Raw genomic sequence first — 19,205 nt, forward strand, 5'->3', positions numbered from 1 at the left:
GCAGCTTGGTAAGCACTGATCCAAACTTGAAACCCCTTGGCACTTGCCACACCATTTTAACATGTGCTTTTTTTGGTGAGGAAGATTGGCCCTGAGCTAATATCTGTTGTCAGTCTTCCTCTTTTTGCTTGAGGAAGATTGTCAATGAGTTAACATCTGTGCCAGCCTTCCTCTATTTTATGTGGGACGCTGCCACACTGTGGCTTAACGAGTGGTGCTGGGTCTGTGCCCTGGACCCAAACCTGCAAATTCTGGGCCACCAAAGCAGAGCGGATGAACTTAGCCATTATGCCAGCGGGCTGGCCCTTAGTGTGTACTTTTTTAAGATTGGCACCTGAGCTAACACCTGTTTGCCAATCTTTTTTCCTTCTCCTCCCCGTACACTGTTGTATATTCTAGTTGTGAATGCCTCTGGTCATGCTATGGGGGACGCCACCTCAGCATGGCCTGATGAGTGGTGCCACATCCATGCCTGGGATTCCAACCGGCGAAACCCTGGGCTGCCGAAGCAGAGCGTGCAAACTTAACTGCTTGGCCACGGGGCCGGTCCCTGGTGGATACTTTTTAATACTCCACCTACATTGAGAACTCCTCAAGCAGCACGTTTTATATGCTCTATCTTCCTAGTAACTCTAACAAATAAACTCTTGCTTGCTTTCTGAGGCTGTTATTTTGGTTAATAGTAACTCTAGGAATGTTACTCAGAAGCTGAACCTACTTCCTCATCTGTACAGTGGTATCACTTCCACCAGCATCACAGTTCTGTGCCTGGCTCAGGTATTTACAGAGCCTAGTGTAATCCCCGGCAGAGTAATTACTTCAGTGTCAAGAACAGAACACTATCCACTTATAAAAAGAAGTTCACATATCCTAAACATCCACAGCTCTGATTTGTTTATGACACATTGCTTTGATGGTGCCAGCTTGAGCTTCTATCACCAGACCAAGGCAAGCCTGAAATCAATTTACAAAGCATTATCGCCACCACCCAGTGGTACATCCATCAGAATCTTCTGAGGCATTCTCCTTCGTGAGCAGCAACCCCACCTCAACCTTCAAAGACTGCCCTGCTTCACTTTTTACTAGTGATCTGTGGCTCCAAGGGCAGCAGGCGCTCATGCTTGTGGAAATGCACTTCTTATGGGGACCTCCCAAGTGACAACACTCTCCATAAAAGGAAAATTTCAAGGGGTTCCAAGAACAAAACAAAGCGGGTATAGTCACCCTCTTAGAGGAATGTAAAACTCACAATGCTCAAGAACAAAGGATGGAACCCAGATTATGAACGCCAGCTAGACACTGCTGTTTCCCACTCTCCCCCTCCCAGGGGCTACTGTGAGAAGGAAGTAGGGCTGTCAATCATAATGCAGACATGTGATGAAGGTAAGAGACTAAACAGAATTATACTTTATTCCAGCTGCCAAACTTCAGAGAGCAAGAATCAGACAAACATTCCACTGGACAGCCAAGGCCTTTCCAGGCTTGGTGGGATTATACACTCCAGCTCCCTCGCCGTCTGGTTTAAGCTTCTTCCTCTGAAAGATACAAAATGTCACAGAGATGAGCCATGTCGAAGTGGTGACTGCTTAGGATTTTCCAGACCTCCCCTCCGAGGAAGCCTCTCAGAGCCTCACAGGGCTGACAGACAGTTCCTTCAGTCACCAGCTGGGGCAGCAAGAAAGAGCCTGAAGCCTGTGTAACTCACCTGGAGCATCTTTTCTCCTGAATCTGACCTCTGGCTGACATCAGGGACTTCCATCGCCCTTCTCTAGATGCTTCTTCCTCACCCTGGCCTCTACAGACTGCTCTCCTCCCCAACCCCTCATGTGATCTAAACGTTCTTGAAGCAGCTCCTGGAGCCAGAGAGAATGCTACTCCAAAGTCGAGTCCAGGGAACTCTCAGAAAGTTTCACCCCAACCGTGGCCTTACAGCTTGGTCCCAGCCAGCCCGCAGCTCACGCTAGACTTCAGAAAGAGGCTCGCTACCAACCTTCTTCCTCCTCCTCCTCCTCCTCTTCATCCTCATCGTCCTCATCGGAGCTGAAAGTGCCGTCGGGCAGGCTGTAGACTCGGATGACCTGCTTGTTGGGGTCCTTGAGGATGAGGTACTTGCCCTCCTCCAGCTTCATGCAGATGTCGATGACGCAGCGGAGGATGCCCCAGGCGTTCTCCACGCTCAGGTTGATCTGGCTGGCAAACTCATTGGGCTTGAACTGCTGGGTGCCCAGGATGACGTGGCGCGAGGAGTCTTTCACGTGGTACCGGGAGACGTAACTAGTGGGGGGAAGGGGCATTAGTGGTGGGGGCAGGCCGGCACAGAGACACAGCAACACCTGGTCAAATGTCATTTGATGGTGACACCTGGTCTGATGCTTGTCCCAAGGGAAAAGGAGAAGCCCTGCCTCCCTGCCGACAGAGCCCTCCTTTCAGAAGAGGAGCTCACAGCCCCTGGCCAGGAATCTCACCCAAGCTTGAGGTACTCAGAGCCGGCCAGCAAAGCACAGCAGGTCCACCGGGCCAACTTGTAGCTGTTGTTCTTGAGCTCGGTGGCGATGACAGCCCCCCTCTGAGAGTCCAGCTTCTGACGCCAGTCAACGCCGTTACAGTGCTGCAGAAAGCAGGCCCCGGTTACAGGAGCAAGGGGGCTCCTGCTGCCCACGGTCTGCTGCCTCCTCTGGCAGAGAAGGAACTCCCTATGGGCTTGACCAGGAAGCGGGCGAGTCCGCGGTAAACCAGAGGAAGACCGTTATCATTTAAGAGGCACAGCCTGCCACACAGCAGGCACTACAAACTGCAGTTCTCTTCAAAGAGCGCATCTAGACAAGGACACACACACACGTTAAAAACAAGCGCCACGTAAATGGCAGAGGCAAGCGTTTACTATGTGTTGTGTGGCAAGGAAGGATTTCACAGAGGAAGGGCGACAGCTAACCGGTGGAGAATAGTGGCAGAGGCTGGAGGTGGAATGACCTGAGAGGCACAGAGGGAAAGCCAGGCTGGTTAGTCCTGGGTGGGGTGGAGGCCCGCAGAGGGCGAGGTCAGAGCCTGCGTTGTATATGTGCGTACACACACACGCAGACAAAGCAGAAAGAGAGCCCAGAGATCACCTTCTCCAACCTCCTTTACAGATGTGGGAGCCTGGACGCCAAGTCAAGTGACTCGCTGAAGGTCACATGGTGGATTCCCAACCTTTCTTGGTTCAAGGCAGCACTAGGCTGAGAGACGGTAGAGCTCCTTTTATTAAGCAGTTCAGTACAAACCGCCTAGGAGTAGTATTCTGACCGATGTCTTCCGTGTTTCCCTCCAAACACTAAAAACATCCCGCAGTGTCCTTTGAGTTTGCTGTGGCATTTGAAGAGCCTTTCCGCAAATCTCTGCTGCAGGATGGAAGCAGTGTTTTGGACAATTAATTGGCAGAGATACTGAATGGAGGCGGGGGGTGGGGTGGGTGGGGAGAGAATTAGGGAGGTCTAGGGGACAAATCCACAATACCAGGCAGATGACAGGCTCCTAACTTGGGGGATGACGTCAGTGAGAAGAGAGACTGCACCTGACAGCAAAATAGAAGAGTGCAGAGGGGGAGGAGGCGGGATGTTTGAGGCTCTGAGCCTAAGTGAGCGGGAGAGACAAAGCTGGTGGGACAGCCGAGCCAGAGGTAAGAACAGAAATGGGATGTCGCAAGGGCAGGGCATTTTAGCAGGAAAACAATGAGGGGGAGTCAAGGATAGATCCGAGGAGTCATTTGTAGCGTTCCAGGTTGAGGCTCAGGGCAGGTGGAATTCTAAGGTGACCCCAAAGACCCTTGCCCTTGCAGAATCTCGTACCTGTGGGTGAAACCTGTGACTATGATGAAACCTCTCCCACGGTTACACGATCTCACAACGTCAGAAGAGGTTTTGCAGATGTAATTAAGGTCTTTTAAAATAGGGAAACAATCTGGGTGGCCTCACCTAACTATATGAGTCTCTTAAATCTGGGCACAGAGATCAGAGCTAAGTGAGAGATTCGAAGCACGAGAAGGATCTGATGTGCTGTTGCTGGTTTGAAGATGGTGGGTGGCCTCTAGGAGCCGGGAGACCCCAGCTAACAGCTGGCAAGCGAACGGGGGACCTCAGTCCTACAACTCCAAGGAACTGAATTCTGCCAACCGCTAGAATGAACCTGGAAGTGGACTTCCTTCCAGAACGTCCAGATGAAAACTCAGTTCCGCCGACACCTTGATTTCAGCTTTCTGATACTCTGAGCAGAGAACCAAGCCACACGATGCTGGCCTTCTGACCTACCAGACCATGCGCTAATGGATGTCGTTTTAGCCTCTAAATATTAATCTGTTACAGAGAAAAAGAAAACTAATATAAGGCCGTACAGAGAAGTAATTATAGCAAAGAGCCGTGTAGAGGACTGACCCCAGAAGGCTCTCCTGGGAGTCATAAGGAAGGGAGTCAGAAAGAAAACACACGAAGGGAGCCAAGAAATGTGCGCAACTAGAGTAATGCAGCAGCACATGGGCAAAGCCACACAGACACAGCAACACTGAACGCCACGGGGAGGCCACAGAGGAGAGTCTGAGAAAAGGCCACTGGCCCCAGAGCTATGTTTGCAGCGAAGCTTCCAGTGTGCTCCTCCAGCACGGGACGGAGGCTAAGGGACACCTGGAAGGTGGGACAGCAGCATTAACACTACTCCCTTGGCTCTCAGAGAGGCAGACCGCAATGGCCTGCTGTACACCATCTCGTTAGACACTCAGCCAACACAAGCGTGGCCCTGGAGCTGCCCTTCCCACCGAGGACCCTTTATTCTGGACAGCAGCACCCAGGGGCACTGCCACCCACTTCAGCTTCAGGCACATAATCCTGGGCAGCTTCAGAAAGGATGTCACAGCCCAACACTCATGGAGCACCAGCGTGAGAGAGAAGGGAAGGAGGAGGAAAAACAAAGGAAGCACGTTTCACTCAGGTGCCTCCTGAGGAGCCAAAGCTGAGCCAATCTCAGAACCTCCGAGTTCAATAAGTGAAGGCGTTAGAAAGAGAATCAGAAGGGTGGAGAGAAGGCAGTGGCTGCATTAAGTGAAAGAACAGGTCAAAAAGAGCCGCCAAGCTCAGAGGAAACCTGCCAGCCCAGACAAGACGGAGACGTCAAAACCAGATGCTTGCAGAGCGCAGAAGCCACCGGGAGGTCAGAAAGGCACGGAGAGGGGAAGTCCTGGGAGAAGAGGTTACCCTCACCCACACACCCTCTCTTTCTCAGTGAGGAACTAAGTGCAGGGAACTCAGGGGGAAAAGTCTCGGGAGCTCTCCAAGTGATACAAGGGGAAAAGAACCCAGGCTCACAAACGCTGGCCTGTGACAACGTGCCCTTCAGGAAATGCCCCACCGAGGGGACGAGGTGCGCCTCACCCTGGAATCCCACTCGTTGAGGGTCTTGATGTTGATGAAGGACACTTCGCCGTTGGCTCCAGTCATGACACCGTCATGCTCACAGCGGACGATAAGGTCGATGTCGTCTCCAAGCTTCCACCTGCGATAGCTGGAATACAGGAGGAACTCAGCCGGTGACTCGAGATCCTGAATTTCAGACACCACACAGGGCCGGGCCTGCGCACACCCCACGAGAGATGACGTACCGGTACGCAACAGAGGCAATTTCATTCTTGTCCATGTCGTCCTCCACAAACGGGTTTGGGTTGGGGAAGTTGTATCTTTCTTTGCCCTGCAAAACGGCAAAGGCGTCATGAGACACTGCCACCTTGTCACCAGGCCAATCAGCCAGACCCCTGCACCTCTGCTTAGGTACAGCCCCAGCCAGGTTCCTGGAGCCCTTGAGGGAGCTCTGGGCTGTCTGTCGTGTGCCTATTTGCCCCTCCTGACTGCATGCAGGCACCCCGTGAATCACAAAGGATATAACAGCCGGCGTGTACCGAGCTTCCATGTGTCCATGCATGCTTCACGGATCTCATTAATTAGCAGCCCCGCCCCTCTGTCTGCTTTGTCTCCACAGCACACATCACGTGTGTATTCAGGGTTTACTGTCTTTCCTCCTCCATCGTAATGAAGCTTCCTAAGGGCGGGAACTTTGCTTTGCTCACTGCTGTGTCCCCAGCTCCTAAACAATGTATCTATCAAATAACGTAGGGAATCTTCCCACCTTGTCTACGACAGACAAAGATGATTAATATTCTAATTTTACAGACAAGAAACATGCCTGACACCACAAAGCTAGGAAGTGGTGGATCCAGGGTTTAAGGTCAGGCAGTCTGACCTCAAAGCCCAAGCTCGGAATGCCTGTGACAGAAAGGACCCCCTCTGTCCTGCTCAATCCCACAAGCCCGGAGCCCACCACAAAGCAGATGCTCCGCAAACAGTAGCTGACAAAATAAAAGTGAGTGCCCAGTGGCTCTTGCGCCCTCACCATCCTCAAGCACTGCTGGGAGAAGTTGTGGTTGATGTACGTTGCTTCCATGGCCAGGTTGCGGGGTGAGTTGAAGGAATTACCTTCATCTTGAGGGGGCTCGTTGGCCGTCTCGCTCACTGTCAGCAGGTCTGCAAAAGCAGCAGCAGGGTCACCCACCCAAGAGAGGGAGAGTCATTGATGATATGCATCGCACCTCGGGGAGATGCGGTGATCCAAATGACATGGGCCATTCTTTCAAAGAACCGCCATCTACTAACGTGGGTCCCCCACACGTGGACACGTAGGGGAGTGCTCCTGGATAACTTCTAACACTAAATTCAACCAGGGTGTAAGACAACCACCCCCTTTCAATCTTTACTAAGATTCCTCAAGAGAATGTTTGATCGTGTTAGCTTTTTAACAAAGACAATGCCTTAGCCCTGAGGTGTGGATTATGACTATATGGTTTTATTCCATTGCTGTTATTTTATTTTTATTTTTCGCTTGAGGAAAATTGAGGCTGAGCTAACATCTGTGCCACTCTTCCTCTACTTTGTATGTGGGTCACCGCCACAGCATGGCTGACGAATGGTGTAGGTCTGTGCCTGGGATCTGAACCCCTGAACCAGGGCCGTGAAAACAGAGTGTACGAACTTAACCACTACACCACGGGGCCAGCCCCTACTGCTGCTATTTTTTAGTGACCTGGTTTCCATTCATGGTATAAAACATATGTGTAAGTAATTTTTGTTAAAGTTAAAAAGAAAAGGCATTAACTTAAAGAAAATTATTAAGTAAATACTAAAGATGGTATGGAAAAACGGCAGAATTCAGGAGAGTGCTATTTTAATGAGAAACATGTGGAAGCTTAGTACTGGGGCGCTGTGAGGCCTCAGAAAGCAGACGCCCAGAGGAGGGCCTGCACCGCCAGTCCCTTCTCTGTGTCTGAGGAGGCTGAGAGGGACTCAGGCATGGCTGTCAATGCTGGGGGCAGACAGACGACCGTCTACCCATTCTCTAGCACCAAGGAGTTGCTCCGAACGAACAGAAACACCCAACGCCTTTGTGTTGGTCCCAGGCAGGCTCCTTACCAAAGTCAGAGTTGTCCCTTTTGTCAAAGAAGAGCTTGGAGCCGACTCTCTGGACGACGATGTCCCAGGAGTACACGGAGCGAGTACAGCTCATGAGTGTGGCCAGGATGGCATCGGTGGCAAACACGTTCCCCTGAGTCTTTGCCAGCTGCAGAGAGGAGTAAAAGAGAGACATGAGGCCAGTCTTAGGTCTAACTGCTCATTGACACGGAGGGTAAGGAGCCCTTTGTAAAGAGCCATTTCACACCCACACACGCACGTGTGCCTCTAGTGGTCTGAGCGAGGCCGAGGGCGTCAGCCAGGAGCTTCTGTTGGCAGTCACTATGCTGGGTACGTGGCACTGCAGCTCCCTGAGCACTCGCAACATTCCAGGAAAGCGTTTCACACTGCTTCCATCCTCACCCCAACGGCACGTCTAAGTGCACTAACCCCACCTTAGAGATGAAAACGAAGGCCCCAGAGGTGACGGTGGGAAACGTGGGAGAGCTGGGAGTGGAGTCCAGCTGTGCTTAACACCAACATTTATGGTCTAGCCAGTGATGTGCCTTTATTTTCAGCTAATCCTAAATCCGATTCAGAAGAAGCTTATCTACGGGGCTCTCTAAGGTCCAAGCGATTCACATATATTCCCACGCCCTCCGTTCTTTCTGAGGCCGCAGCTGTAGAAGCCGGTGGCCTTCCCGACAGGTGTGCAGGGGGCAGCAGGGGCCGCGCACCTTTCGGATGACGGGGTCGTCGGTGGTGGTGACGGTGTGGAAGATGCGCTTGATGCTCCGCAGGGGCTTCTCGCTCCTCGTGGTGACGCGGTCGAAGGCCTTGTCGTAGTGCTCCAGGGCGCCGCAGCACTCGCTGAGGGGAGAGGCCACGGCACGCCGAGTCAAGGCGGGGGTCACCCACGCGGTTCTCTTAAGCCCTGGAACCTCAAGTCTTACCCAGAAATCTAGAGATGAGCCCTCAGGGCCCTGCCCCTAAGCTCCTGACCCGGCTCCACAGAACAGCGTGGACGCCACTGGCCCAGCTCACCCTCTCCGTCCTAAAGACAGGGAGGTGAGTGGCTGCAGAGGCATGTGGGCGCGCTGGCGTCTGGCCTGGCGCTCTAGCTGCCTCCTAAGTTATTCTGCCTACTCGTCCTCTGCGGTACGGAGTGGTTGGAAACGTCAGGAAAAGCTTTGCTTCTCCCGAAGAACTGCTCTCTCTTTCTTCCTGCCGACAGAGCAACGCAACTCAATTCTCTCTCTCCTCAGCATTTCAGGACGCTGAAAGGACTCTGCGGTTTAACATCAGCAAATTTCTTTCTGCTTTCTTCCCTTTCTCTTTCTGCTAAAGAGAGCAAAATAATTTAACTTTATTTCTCCTTTGCTCGCAAAGCTACGAAGTTGGGAGAGATCTGATGCTGAGTATCAGTAAACTGCTTTCTGCTAGTCCCCGCTTGGCCTAGATTTTTTCAAAACACAGCTGTTAATCTTATACGACATCTTTTGAGTAAGCAGTTTCAAACAGTTTTTGGAAATACCAGGGCTTAGGAAAATACCCACCAGATGCTCCACACTCAGGATGACAGCGGAAGGTACTACGAATGACGCCACTTACATGTCCTGTGGCTCTGAGACTTCCAAGTATCTCATCTTCATCAGCTGGGGAAAGTCCATTTCCTCTTTCACCTCCCAGTCACTACGAACTTCAACTGAAGAGTCCCGGGGTTTCTGTAGCGGGAACCACGAGAAGCAAAAAGCCAGTGCAAAACGTACCAAAAGGCAGGTTAACAGTATGAAGGGCATCTATTCAAGAAATGTACCTAGAACATTTACTATGTGCTGGCTGTTTTATAAGACAGAATCCCTGACTCAGGAGTCAACAATCTAGAAGAGGACAGAAAGTATCAAGAGTTCAAAACAAATGGGAATTTTATGCCAGGTGACGATGTCACCCAAGGACCACCAGCTCTTTTATGTTTCTATCTTTTTTATAAAAGAGCTGCAGCAGTTCCTTGATGCCTCCCTCCAGCATTAGCTATTCATTCTCGATACAGGAAGCAGCACATCCAGCAAATGTAACCTCCATGACACCAACTGTCCTCATGCTTACATCTGTCCTCTAGTCTCACAATGTCCACACAAACGTTTGTACAGGAATGTCCAGAGCAGCACTGTTCATACCAGCAAAAAGTGGAAACAACCCTACAACGAAAACTACAAGACTTTCCTGAAAGAAAGTGATGACGACATAAAGAGATGGAAAGACATTCCATGCACATGGATTGGAAGAATAAACATAGTTAAAATGGCCATACTACCTAAAGCAACCTACAGATTCAACGCTATCCCAATCAGAATCCCAATGACATTCTTTACAGAAATTGAACAAGGAATCCTAAAATTCATATGTGGCAACAAAAGACCCCGAATTGCTAAAGCAACCCTGAGAAAAAAGAACAAAGCAGGAGGCATCACAATCCCTGACTTCAAAGGATACTATAAAGCTACAGTAATCAAAACAGCATGGTACTGGTACAAAAACAGGGACACAGATCAATGGAATAGAATTGAAAGCCCAGAAATAAAACCACACATCTATGGACAGCTAATCTTCGACAAAGGAGCTGAGGGCCTACAATGGAGAAAAGAAAGTCTCTTCAACAAATGGTGCTGGGAAAACTGGACAGCCACATGTAAAAGAATGAAAATTGACCATTCTTTTTCACCATTCACAAAAATAAACTCAAAATGGATCAAAGACCTAAAGATTAGGCCTGAAACAATAAGTCTTCTAGAAGAAAATATAGGCAGTACACTCTTTGACATCAGTTTCAAAAGAATCTTTTCGGACACCATAACTCCTCAGACGAGGGAAACAATAGAAAGAATAAACAAATGGGACTTCATCAGACTAAAGAGCTTCTTAAAGGCAAGGGAAAACAGGATTGAAACAAAAAAACAACCCACTAACTGGGAAAAAATATTTACAAGTTATTTATCTGACAAAGGGTTAATCTCTATAATATATAAAGAACTCACACAGCTCAACAGCAAAAAATCAAAGAACCCAATCAAAAAATGGGCAGGGGACATGAACAGACATTTCTCCAAAAAAGATATACGGATGGCCAATAGACACATGAAAAGATGCTCATCATCACTAATCATCAGGGAAATGCAAATCAAAACTACACTTAGATATCACCTTACACCTGTCAGAATGGCAAAAATAACCAAAACAAAAAGTGACGAATGTTGGAGAGGCTGTGGAGAAAAAGGAACCCTCATCCACTGCTGGTGGGAATGCAAACTGGTGCAGCCACTCTGGAAAACAGTATGGAGATTTCTCAAAAAATTAAAAATAGAAATACCTTATGACTCAGCCATCCCACTACGGGGTATTTATCCAAAGAACTTGAAATCAGCAATTCCAAAAGTCCCATGCACCCCTATGTTCGTCGCAGCATTATTTACAATAGCCAAGACATGGAAGCAACCTAAATGCCCATCAACTGATGATTGGATAAAGAAGATACGGTATATATACACAATAGAATACTACTCAGCCATAAAAAAGGATAAAATCATTCCATCCACAACAACATGGATGGACCTGGAGGGAATTATGTTAAGTGAAATACGTCAGACAGAGAAAGACGAACTCTATATGACTCCACTCATAGGTGGGAGTTAAACAGAGACGAAGAGGATTGGTAGGTACCAGGGGAAAGGGGGATGGGGGGAGGGCACAAAGGGTGAAGTGGTGCACCTACAACATGACTAACGATAATGTACAACTGAAATCTCACAAAGTTGTAAACTATCATAATCTTAATAAAAACTTAAAAAAAAAAAAAAGTGGAAACAACCCAAATGCCCACCAACTGGTGAACGGATAAATGAAATGCGGTGTATCTACACAATGAATCTGGCAATAAAAAGGAACGAAGTATTGACACCTGCTACAAAGCAGATGAACCCTGAACACACTATGCTCAGTTAGGAGCCCGTCACAGAAGATCATGTTGGTATGATTCTACTTATATGAAACGTCCAGTACAGGGAAATCCAGAGACAGGACTAGCTGCCGAGGGCTGGGGAGACTAGGGACCAACTGCTAAAGGGTACAGCATTTCTTTTTAGAATGATGAAAACGTCCCGAAACTGACTCTAGTAACGGTTGTAGAATCCTGCCAATATACTAAAAGCAGTGAACTGTAGACTTTAAGTGGGTGAATTGTACAGTATGTGAATTCTCTCAATAACGCTGTTATAAAACCAACCAAACAAAACTGAATTCCCAGACAGAATTCTGGTACGTATACACTACCTGTGATTTTTGGTCCCATTTCTGCCTCACTCCAAATTGTTTCTGGAATTTTTTCTGCAGTCGTATGCGTTCTCTAGAAAGACAGGAAAATCATGCTTTCAGTGTAGACCTTTAAGTCAGTGGCTTTTTCAAAAGGCAGAAGCTGCCATTCTCTTTAGCTAAACCTCAGCACCATCACGGACTTCTCTGAACTATGGGAAACAGAGGCTTAGTAGGAAAGAACAGACCAAAGGATGCACACCAGAGATGCCAGAAGAGGCATACTGCCCCCCAGCACTACTGACCAGCTCTATTTTACTCTACCCGCAGAGACTGTCCGCTGGCAGCCCAGCCTGGGCAGGGCTGCCACACTACACAGCTCCAGGGAGCTCACAGGAGCCGGTGTGAATGGGACCCCCTGGAGCTGTGCCACAGCAGAACCGAGCCCAGGGAAGCTCCAGAGCTCTTAGCCGCCTGTCTCCCTTCAGTGCGCACGTGCACTGCAAGCAGTTTCCTGCCCACGCTACGTGCCACGAACCGGCCCTTGGAGAGCAATGCCAGGGCTGAACCAGTGGCTTCACCGGCTTTCCGCAGGCTTGTTTACTGCAGTGGTGGGGAGGCAGCCATTCTCCTGCTTTGGCCTAGTGGCGTGAGAGCACGGGCAGTCCCGGCAGGGGGGAAGCTCACCTCTCCTTCTGCTTGGCGCTCTTAGGGAGGGTCTGCAGGTTGAACTGCAGCATGCTGCGTCGGTCTTTGTCTCTGCGGAGGTTCCGCTGGGGATGACAAACACCCACGTTAAAGTCTGGGGGCTCTGACTCACAGCAGGCGGTGTTCAATGGGAGGCGTTAGGGTAAATGCAGGATGCAAAACCCCAAGCTGCACATTTCACTTTGCAGAATCAGGTCTGGAGATTTTAGTGGTGGCCTAAGTAGTTGGAATTAGCTTAGACGAACATTCACACAACCTCTCGTTCACTGAAGTAGGTTTACTGACTCTCATTACAGAGCTGCAGAATTTGTCTCTGTATGTAATAAGATGCAGCCTGACCGGACCATCTACTTAATAAAGCCTGCACACTGCAATTAAGTGAGGCAACAGGCACCTTCTTACGCAGCACAAACATTCATCCTTAGCACAGGGGGATGATGTCCTAACCACTGGTCAACAGAAATCTAAATTATTTAAATGCAGCCCTGGACCAAGCACAAGTTTACTTTGGCACAACCTGTCACTGAACACCACCTGGGACTCACTTGAAGACCCATGATGACATGCTTCTCCTCGTTAGTCCTCATAGAGCAGCATTTTCAGCAGGTGACAGCCAAGAGTAACAGCCCCAAGAAGGCCGGAGTGCCGGCTCCTGGCCTACCTGTGCAAACCGCATCCGATTCCGCTGGTAGGCAGTCTTCTGCGTGCGCGCGGTGTCCACCAGCTGGAAACTAGTTTCATCCTCCTCATGGAAATAAGCATACTGACTTCCGCCACCAAACTGAGAGGAGTACTTATCTGGAGGCAAAGACGACACCGTGTCATAACTACATCTACAGACTTTACACATACATGCTAGTCTACAGCCTTGCCGTTTAAAGTGTGGTCTCAGGACCCTAGCACTGGCTGGGAGCTTCTCAGACCTGCAGACTGACACATGCACCTCAGACCCACTGAATCGGAATCAGCATTTTAACAAGATCCCCAGGTGGCTCATACGCACATTCAAGTTTGAAAAGCTCTGGTCTAAAGAACTTTCTAAGTCAAGACAGAGTCTGAGGAACTGGAGATAAGCCCTTTTCACTCGCTGCCTTATTCTGTAGGAATACAAGTTAAGATTTACTCTTGGGGCTGGCCCCATGGCCGAGTGGTTAAGTTCGCGTGCTCCGCTGCAGGCGGCCCAGTGTTTCGTTGGTTCGAATCCTGGGCGTGGACATGGCACTGCTCATCAAGCCACGCTGAGGTGGCATCCCACATGCCACAACTAGAAGGACACACAACTAAAAATATACAACCACGTACCGGGGGGCTTTGGGGAGAAAAAGGAAAAAAATAAAATCTTAAAAAAAAAAAAAAAAAAGATTTACTATTGTAGGAGAGGCAAATATGGGGCATGAGTACCACCATTTACATCACCTGGTACCCACGGTAGACATGTCTAATGGGTATACTGTCCTGCCGACCACAACCTCAAATAACCTCAACTTAGTTTTCCAGGCGGCCACTTCTGATGATCTCAACTGGCACAGAGAAAAACAAAACATAACAAAACAACCCATTTACTCTATCAGGATCTTAAAATCAATGGTTGTAAACCTGGGGTCCATTGACTGGCTTCACAGGTTCAGCAAATCCCACGCAGTGGAATGCCAAATGGGAATGTGTTCAACAGATTTTTAAAAGGGTCCATGGCTCCCCAAAAGTGGAGGAAAAATCCAACTATAATCGGCCAACCTCTTAATGTACAGTTTTGGGGCTATTTCCAAAAAAATATGGTTAGTGTCCACAGTCTAGAATATACACCCCAAAACTAGGATCATCAGCATTTCGTTCCCATTCTAGAATGCTTTCAGATGAGTTACTAGAAAAAGTAACAATCCTCCCGAGGCCCTGACCCAGGCGGTCAGCCGGAGAACACTTACTCGTGTACCTCTTATCTTGGTACGTGGCGCCCGTCCAGTCTGCAACCTAGTAAGAACAAGGGAAGACAGAGCACACGGGTCAACCAGGCAAGTTTCTGTTCACCCAGAAACCCCCCAAAGCAAGGACACAGTGTGGGAAAGTATCAGGAGGGGCCCACAAAGCCTATGTAAGCGCCCAGCTCTCCTAGGACTACTGGAAACACCCAGAGGTTATACCCTTTCTCAGCTGGTGTCCCTCTAAGGAACACAGAAATTATGCTTTTGAGAGAATAAAACTGAAACAAACTTGTGGAGAGTAGCAGCCATGGCTGAAAAGATTCCAACTCCTGCTGCCAAGCACGTACCTTTCCCAGCCGGTCTCCTTTGCTGAACGGCTGGTACGGCATATCCCGAAACTGCTCGGGAACTGCACAGGGACCCCAGCCCGAGGGGTTGTCCTGGATCACGGGGGTCATGAACTTCGCCATCTTTTAAAACCCTAAAAATACAAATAATGTGAGTAGCTGCAAGAAGAAAGGTCTTAAAGTACAAAAGGGCTTCCGTGTGAGGTAAGCTAAGACATAAATGATAAAATTCAAAGAACAATGTGCAAAACGGAGCCCTCAACTGCTGAGCTGCTGCTAACAATATTCTCTTGCAGATGACGTCGTGAACACTTAAAATTTAGAAGACTGCTAACAAAATTGACTTACCAGGTTTCTTAGATTCTACGACACCCACTTTTTTCACTGTAACATCTGTGAAAGGAGGCTGCACCCTATGCTTGACGGGGTGTCATATCTTAATTGGCAGTCTCTTTCTTAGCGTTAGATAAAATAATGGTGATCCTGAAATTTGGTGGTCTCTCTCAGATTTGACGAAATGTAGTAACTTTTTTTCAAGTGTAATAACCACGTTCTGGTGCTCAGAAACACCTTCACCAAGGGACACAATACTTAACTTCCCTAAGCCTCAGTCTCTTCATCTGTAAAATAAGTAAGATCCTTGTTTTATTCATATCACAGGATCACTGTGAAAGTCTTATTAGTGAACAGACGGAAATGCTTTCATTGTAAAATGCCACACAATTACTACTCAGACTTGCAAAAATAGATTTATACACAAGAGTGATGAGAGAGTCCATAAGTATATCCTGAGATTCAACTTTCCTTTCTTATTCTTCCCATTTTCTTTTCTCTCTCTCTTTTTTCAAAGATTTTATTTTTTTCCTTTTTCTCCCCAAAGCCCCCCGGTACATAGCTGTATATTCTTCACTGTGGGTCCTTCTAGTTGTGGCATGTGGGATGCTGCCTCAGCGTGGTTTGATGAGCAGTGCCATGTCCGCGCTCAGAATTAGAACAAATGAAACACTGGGCTGCCTGCAGCGGAGCGCGCGAACTTAACCACTCGGCCACGGGGCCAGCCCCTACTCTTCCCATTTTCTGTCATCAATGCAAACCCTTATGCAGAAGAGGTGGACACAGAGCCAAGCAAAAGGCCTGAGGAGGCCAGCAGAAACCTTAGGTCCTAGAAGAGGCCGTGCATCAAATGTTCACAAATACAAGGAGTACCAGGCATTGTTCTTAGTGTTCACCAAGCATAAATTCATTAAATCTGCCCAGCAATCTGAGGTAGGGCCAGTATCATGCTCACTTTCCAGATAAGAAAATTGTGGCACAGAGAAGGTAAGAAACTGCCCAAAGTGCTAGTTGATGAAAAATCTGCACCCAGGCTGTCTGGGTCCAGAGTACATACTCTGCATTACACTACAGCTTCTCTCGGGAGGGTACAAACCACGGGCTCCAGACAGATGTTTGCCTGACACTTCGTATCAAAACCCCAAGCATAGCACCCATTGTAACCCTCAGAAAATGCTCAGAAGGTAAGTTCCCAGAGGAAAATTCATTACATGGATGTTTCTGGAGGCTGGAGAGCAATCAGAGAACACAGGTATACGGAACTTACTGAACTCTCCCCATTGTCCCATGATGGGGAGACTAAGGCTTCCTAGAGAGGTGACACTTGGGTGACAGCAACAGGGAGTGAGCCTGGGAGCTTCATCCTCCGACTCTGAACCTAAGTTATACGACAGGAAGAGGACCAAGGGGAGGGGTGGCGATCTCAAAACACTTCATGTCAAGTATTTACTGAGTTCCTACTATGTGTCAGGCACCATGCTAGATAGGTTAACCCTACTAACTCCCCCACACCTCCACTTTAGAGAGAAAAACTCACAGCTCAGCCAAATCAAGCAGTTGACCTGCCCATCGTTTAAAAGTGGACTTGATTTCCAGGGTTGTCTGCCCTAAGTCCGGCATTCTTTCCGTTATACTACAGCTGGGCAGCAGCCTGAAAACATCTGGGGTTCTGGACCACAGCTTACAACACAATAATGACGTCTCAAAACACAGCGTGTTAAAAACCCAGCTGTTCCCTCAGAGCTCAGGAAGGAAACAGGCCCAAGGCTTGACATGCGCTTCTCCAGGGAGTGGCAGTACGTCCCGACTTCAGCACGGGTGAAGAGAGCGAGCGCAAGGGAACCAGCAGGAGAAACCGAGCCGCCCGGTTGAATCGCAGTGACAGCCGTCCTGGCTGCAGGGGCAGGAAGGGGAGGCACCCGCAGGGCAGTCAGAAGGGGCCCCGGGGCCGGCGGGCCACAGTACTGTGCGCATTATCGAGGCCTCGCAGATGGTACGCCATCGATCCCTGGGGGAGGGGTTTCAGATCGGAGACCCCTCTACTCCCTTCCAGTCTTCTATTTCACAGAAAAGGGAAGGAAACCTCGGACTGCGGGCTCCTCAGAGCAGGGTCGAACACCGCTCGGCTTGGCACCCCAATACCTCACCCAGAAACGCAGGAACCCCCTGGCCACTTTAATAAGCCCTTGAGACCCAGCTGGGGTAAGCGAGATTACCAAGTTCGCTCAGTCCCTGGCCAGTAAGCGGAGCCTAGGGCCAGGGCCCTCACCCTCAAGGCCGCGCCCCGCATCCCACAGGGTGCCCGGCCCGGGGCCCCCGAAAGGGGATTCCTGCCCCGCCCAGAGAAGCGACAGCAGCGGCAGGAGGGGACGTACGGCAGGTCTCTTCCGGTAAGCCCCCGAAGGCCAGACCCAGCCCAAGCCGGCTCCGGAGGTCCGCGCAACCCTACGGAACACGCCGCTCACCTGTAACGGACTCCGCAGGCCCAGATGGGGAGAGATGGTCCCGGCGGGAGACCGCGCCACCGGCTCCGCTCCGATGAGCCAGGAAAAGAGAGAGGGTGCGTGCGCAGAGGCCGGGGCCGTAAACACAACCGGTGCTGTCGTAAACGGTTCTCCAGCTTCGGCAGAGGAACGCATGGGTCGTAAAGCGAAGACGCACCCGGAAATTCGTCACTGCTCTTTGCGAGGTGTCCTCGTTAGCCTCTGAGGAGCCAAGACGCAAGAGGGGTGTTTACAGTTACGTCACGGGGCATCCGGTGACGCCCCGAGAGGGGGTTGAGGGTTGTTGAAACGCGGCCGCGATGCAGTCCAAACTGGAGGCGGGGAGCGGCTGCCAGCCCCTCTGTGTCCCACAATGCTTCACGGACGCCCCGGCCCCTCTGTATCCCACAATGACCCGGGGCTCCGCCCGCTTTACGCAATGGTGTGGCTCGCTCTCACCGCTGGGGGGCGGTCGAGTGCCGCAGGCAGATTTTACTATCATCCTCCCGCCTCCTCTCACAGTTTCGGAAACAGGTCCGGAGGTGTGAAGCGACCTGCGTGGTTCAGACTGCCCGTTTAGGAAGTGGCTGCTGGGTTCAAACCCTGCTTCCACAGTTCTCAAACTTTATTTGTACGACCACGATTTCTGGAGCGCTAACCTGAAAAATGCAGATTCCAGGTCTCACTTCCACGGGTTGTTATCCAAGACGTCTAAACGGGAGCCCGGGAATCTGCATTTTAATGAGCAACTGTGATCCTGCAGTGGAGAGTCAGGAACCACTTTCCTACAATGGACCACAGTGCTGTCCTTTCCGAACTCCCAGCCTGGAGTTTGTCCTGGGGTCCTGCTGGGGAATTTCAAAACGTTGGAACAGAATATAAGGGCGCGATTTTATTCAAACCTCAGTTCCTTTTCTACCTGGTCTCCTTGTCAGTATCCCAGCGTGTCTCCTTTATGGGAAAATGTATCTGCTATTAGATCCGATACTCTTGGCTCTGCCATTTTCTTGCTGTGTAGGCTTCACATTTCTGAGCCGCAGTTTCATTCTCTGTAAATTGGAGATAATAATAAGGGGGTGCTGGGAGGGTAAAAATAAATACATGTGGAAATACTTTGCAATCCCACTTACCAGTTGGGTAAACTTGGACGGGTTAGTCGATCTCTCTAAACCTGCTTACTCATCTGTAAAGTGAAAATGTTGATAGCAGCATCTGTTTCCATAAATTCTCAACCAATCTGCTCATCTTCCAGTTTTCCTCATTTTTGTTAATGACACCCAAAACCTTGTAGTCCTCGGTGGTGGTTGCTTTCCCCTTTCCCACACTGAATCCTTCTCTATGTCCTCTCCATTCTTCTTTCAACATGCATCTTGAACACGCCCACTTTTCCCCACTCTCTCCAGCCTCATGCTTGGACCCCCAGTGCACACTCTTGTTCCTCTAGGGTTCCTTCTCCACATAGTGGTCAAGGCAATCTGTTCACAACCTTCCAGCAGCTTCCCATTATGTGCTTAGAGTGAAAGATCAGTGTCTTCCTGTGGCCTGTGTGGTCCCTGGCTACCCTTCGGCTTTATATCCTGCCATCCTGAACCCACTCTGCTGTAGCTACCGTGGTCTTTTTATGCCTCAAATACACCAGCCTCGTTTCTG

General features: G+C 49.6%; 1 protein-coding gene across 2 annotated transcripts; it reads right to left on the reverse strand.

Annotated features, from left to right (window-relative positions):
- Positions 1 to 1,378: 1,378 nt before the first annotated feature.
- Positions 1,379 to 17,964, reverse strand: EIF3D (eukaryotic translation initiation factor 3 subunit D). 2 transcript variants are annotated; one of them, XM_070599856.1, is made up of 16 exons: positions 17,538 to 17,743; positions 16,340 to 16,450; positions 14,740 to 14,873; positions 14,396 to 14,441; positions 13,135 to 13,271; positions 12,453 to 12,538; positions 11,787 to 11,859; positions 9,072 to 9,184; positions 8,198 to 8,330; positions 7,482 to 7,629; positions 6,409 to 6,539; positions 5,624 to 5,709; positions 5,397 to 5,526; positions 2,466 to 2,608; positions 1,991 to 2,274; positions 1,379 to 1,535 (listed from the first exon to the last, which is right to left on the reverse strand). In XM_070599856.1, exons 3-16 carry the CDS (start codon positions 14,860 to 14,862, stop codon positions 1,522 to 1,524), a joined length of 1,647 nt encoding a protein of 548 aa, XP_070455957.1. In that variant the 5' UTR covers positions 14,863 to 14,873; positions 16,340 to 16,450; positions 17,538 to 17,743; the 3' UTR covers positions 1,379 to 1,521. The 2 variants fall into 2 exon arrangements, with proteins under 2 accessions (XP_070455957.1, XP_070455956.1); XM_070599855.1 differs by lacking the exon at positions 16,340 to 16,450 and having other exon boundaries at positions 17,538 to 17,964.
- Positions 17,965 to 19,205: the final 1,241 nt, after the last annotated feature.

Source organism: Equus przewalskii, chromosome 29 (assembly GCF_037783145.1).
Source record: "Equus przewalskii isolate Varuska chromosome 29, EquPr2, whole genome shotgun sequence".
NCBI lineage: Eukaryota > Metazoa > Chordata > Mammalia > Perissodactyla > Equidae > Equus > Equus przewalskii.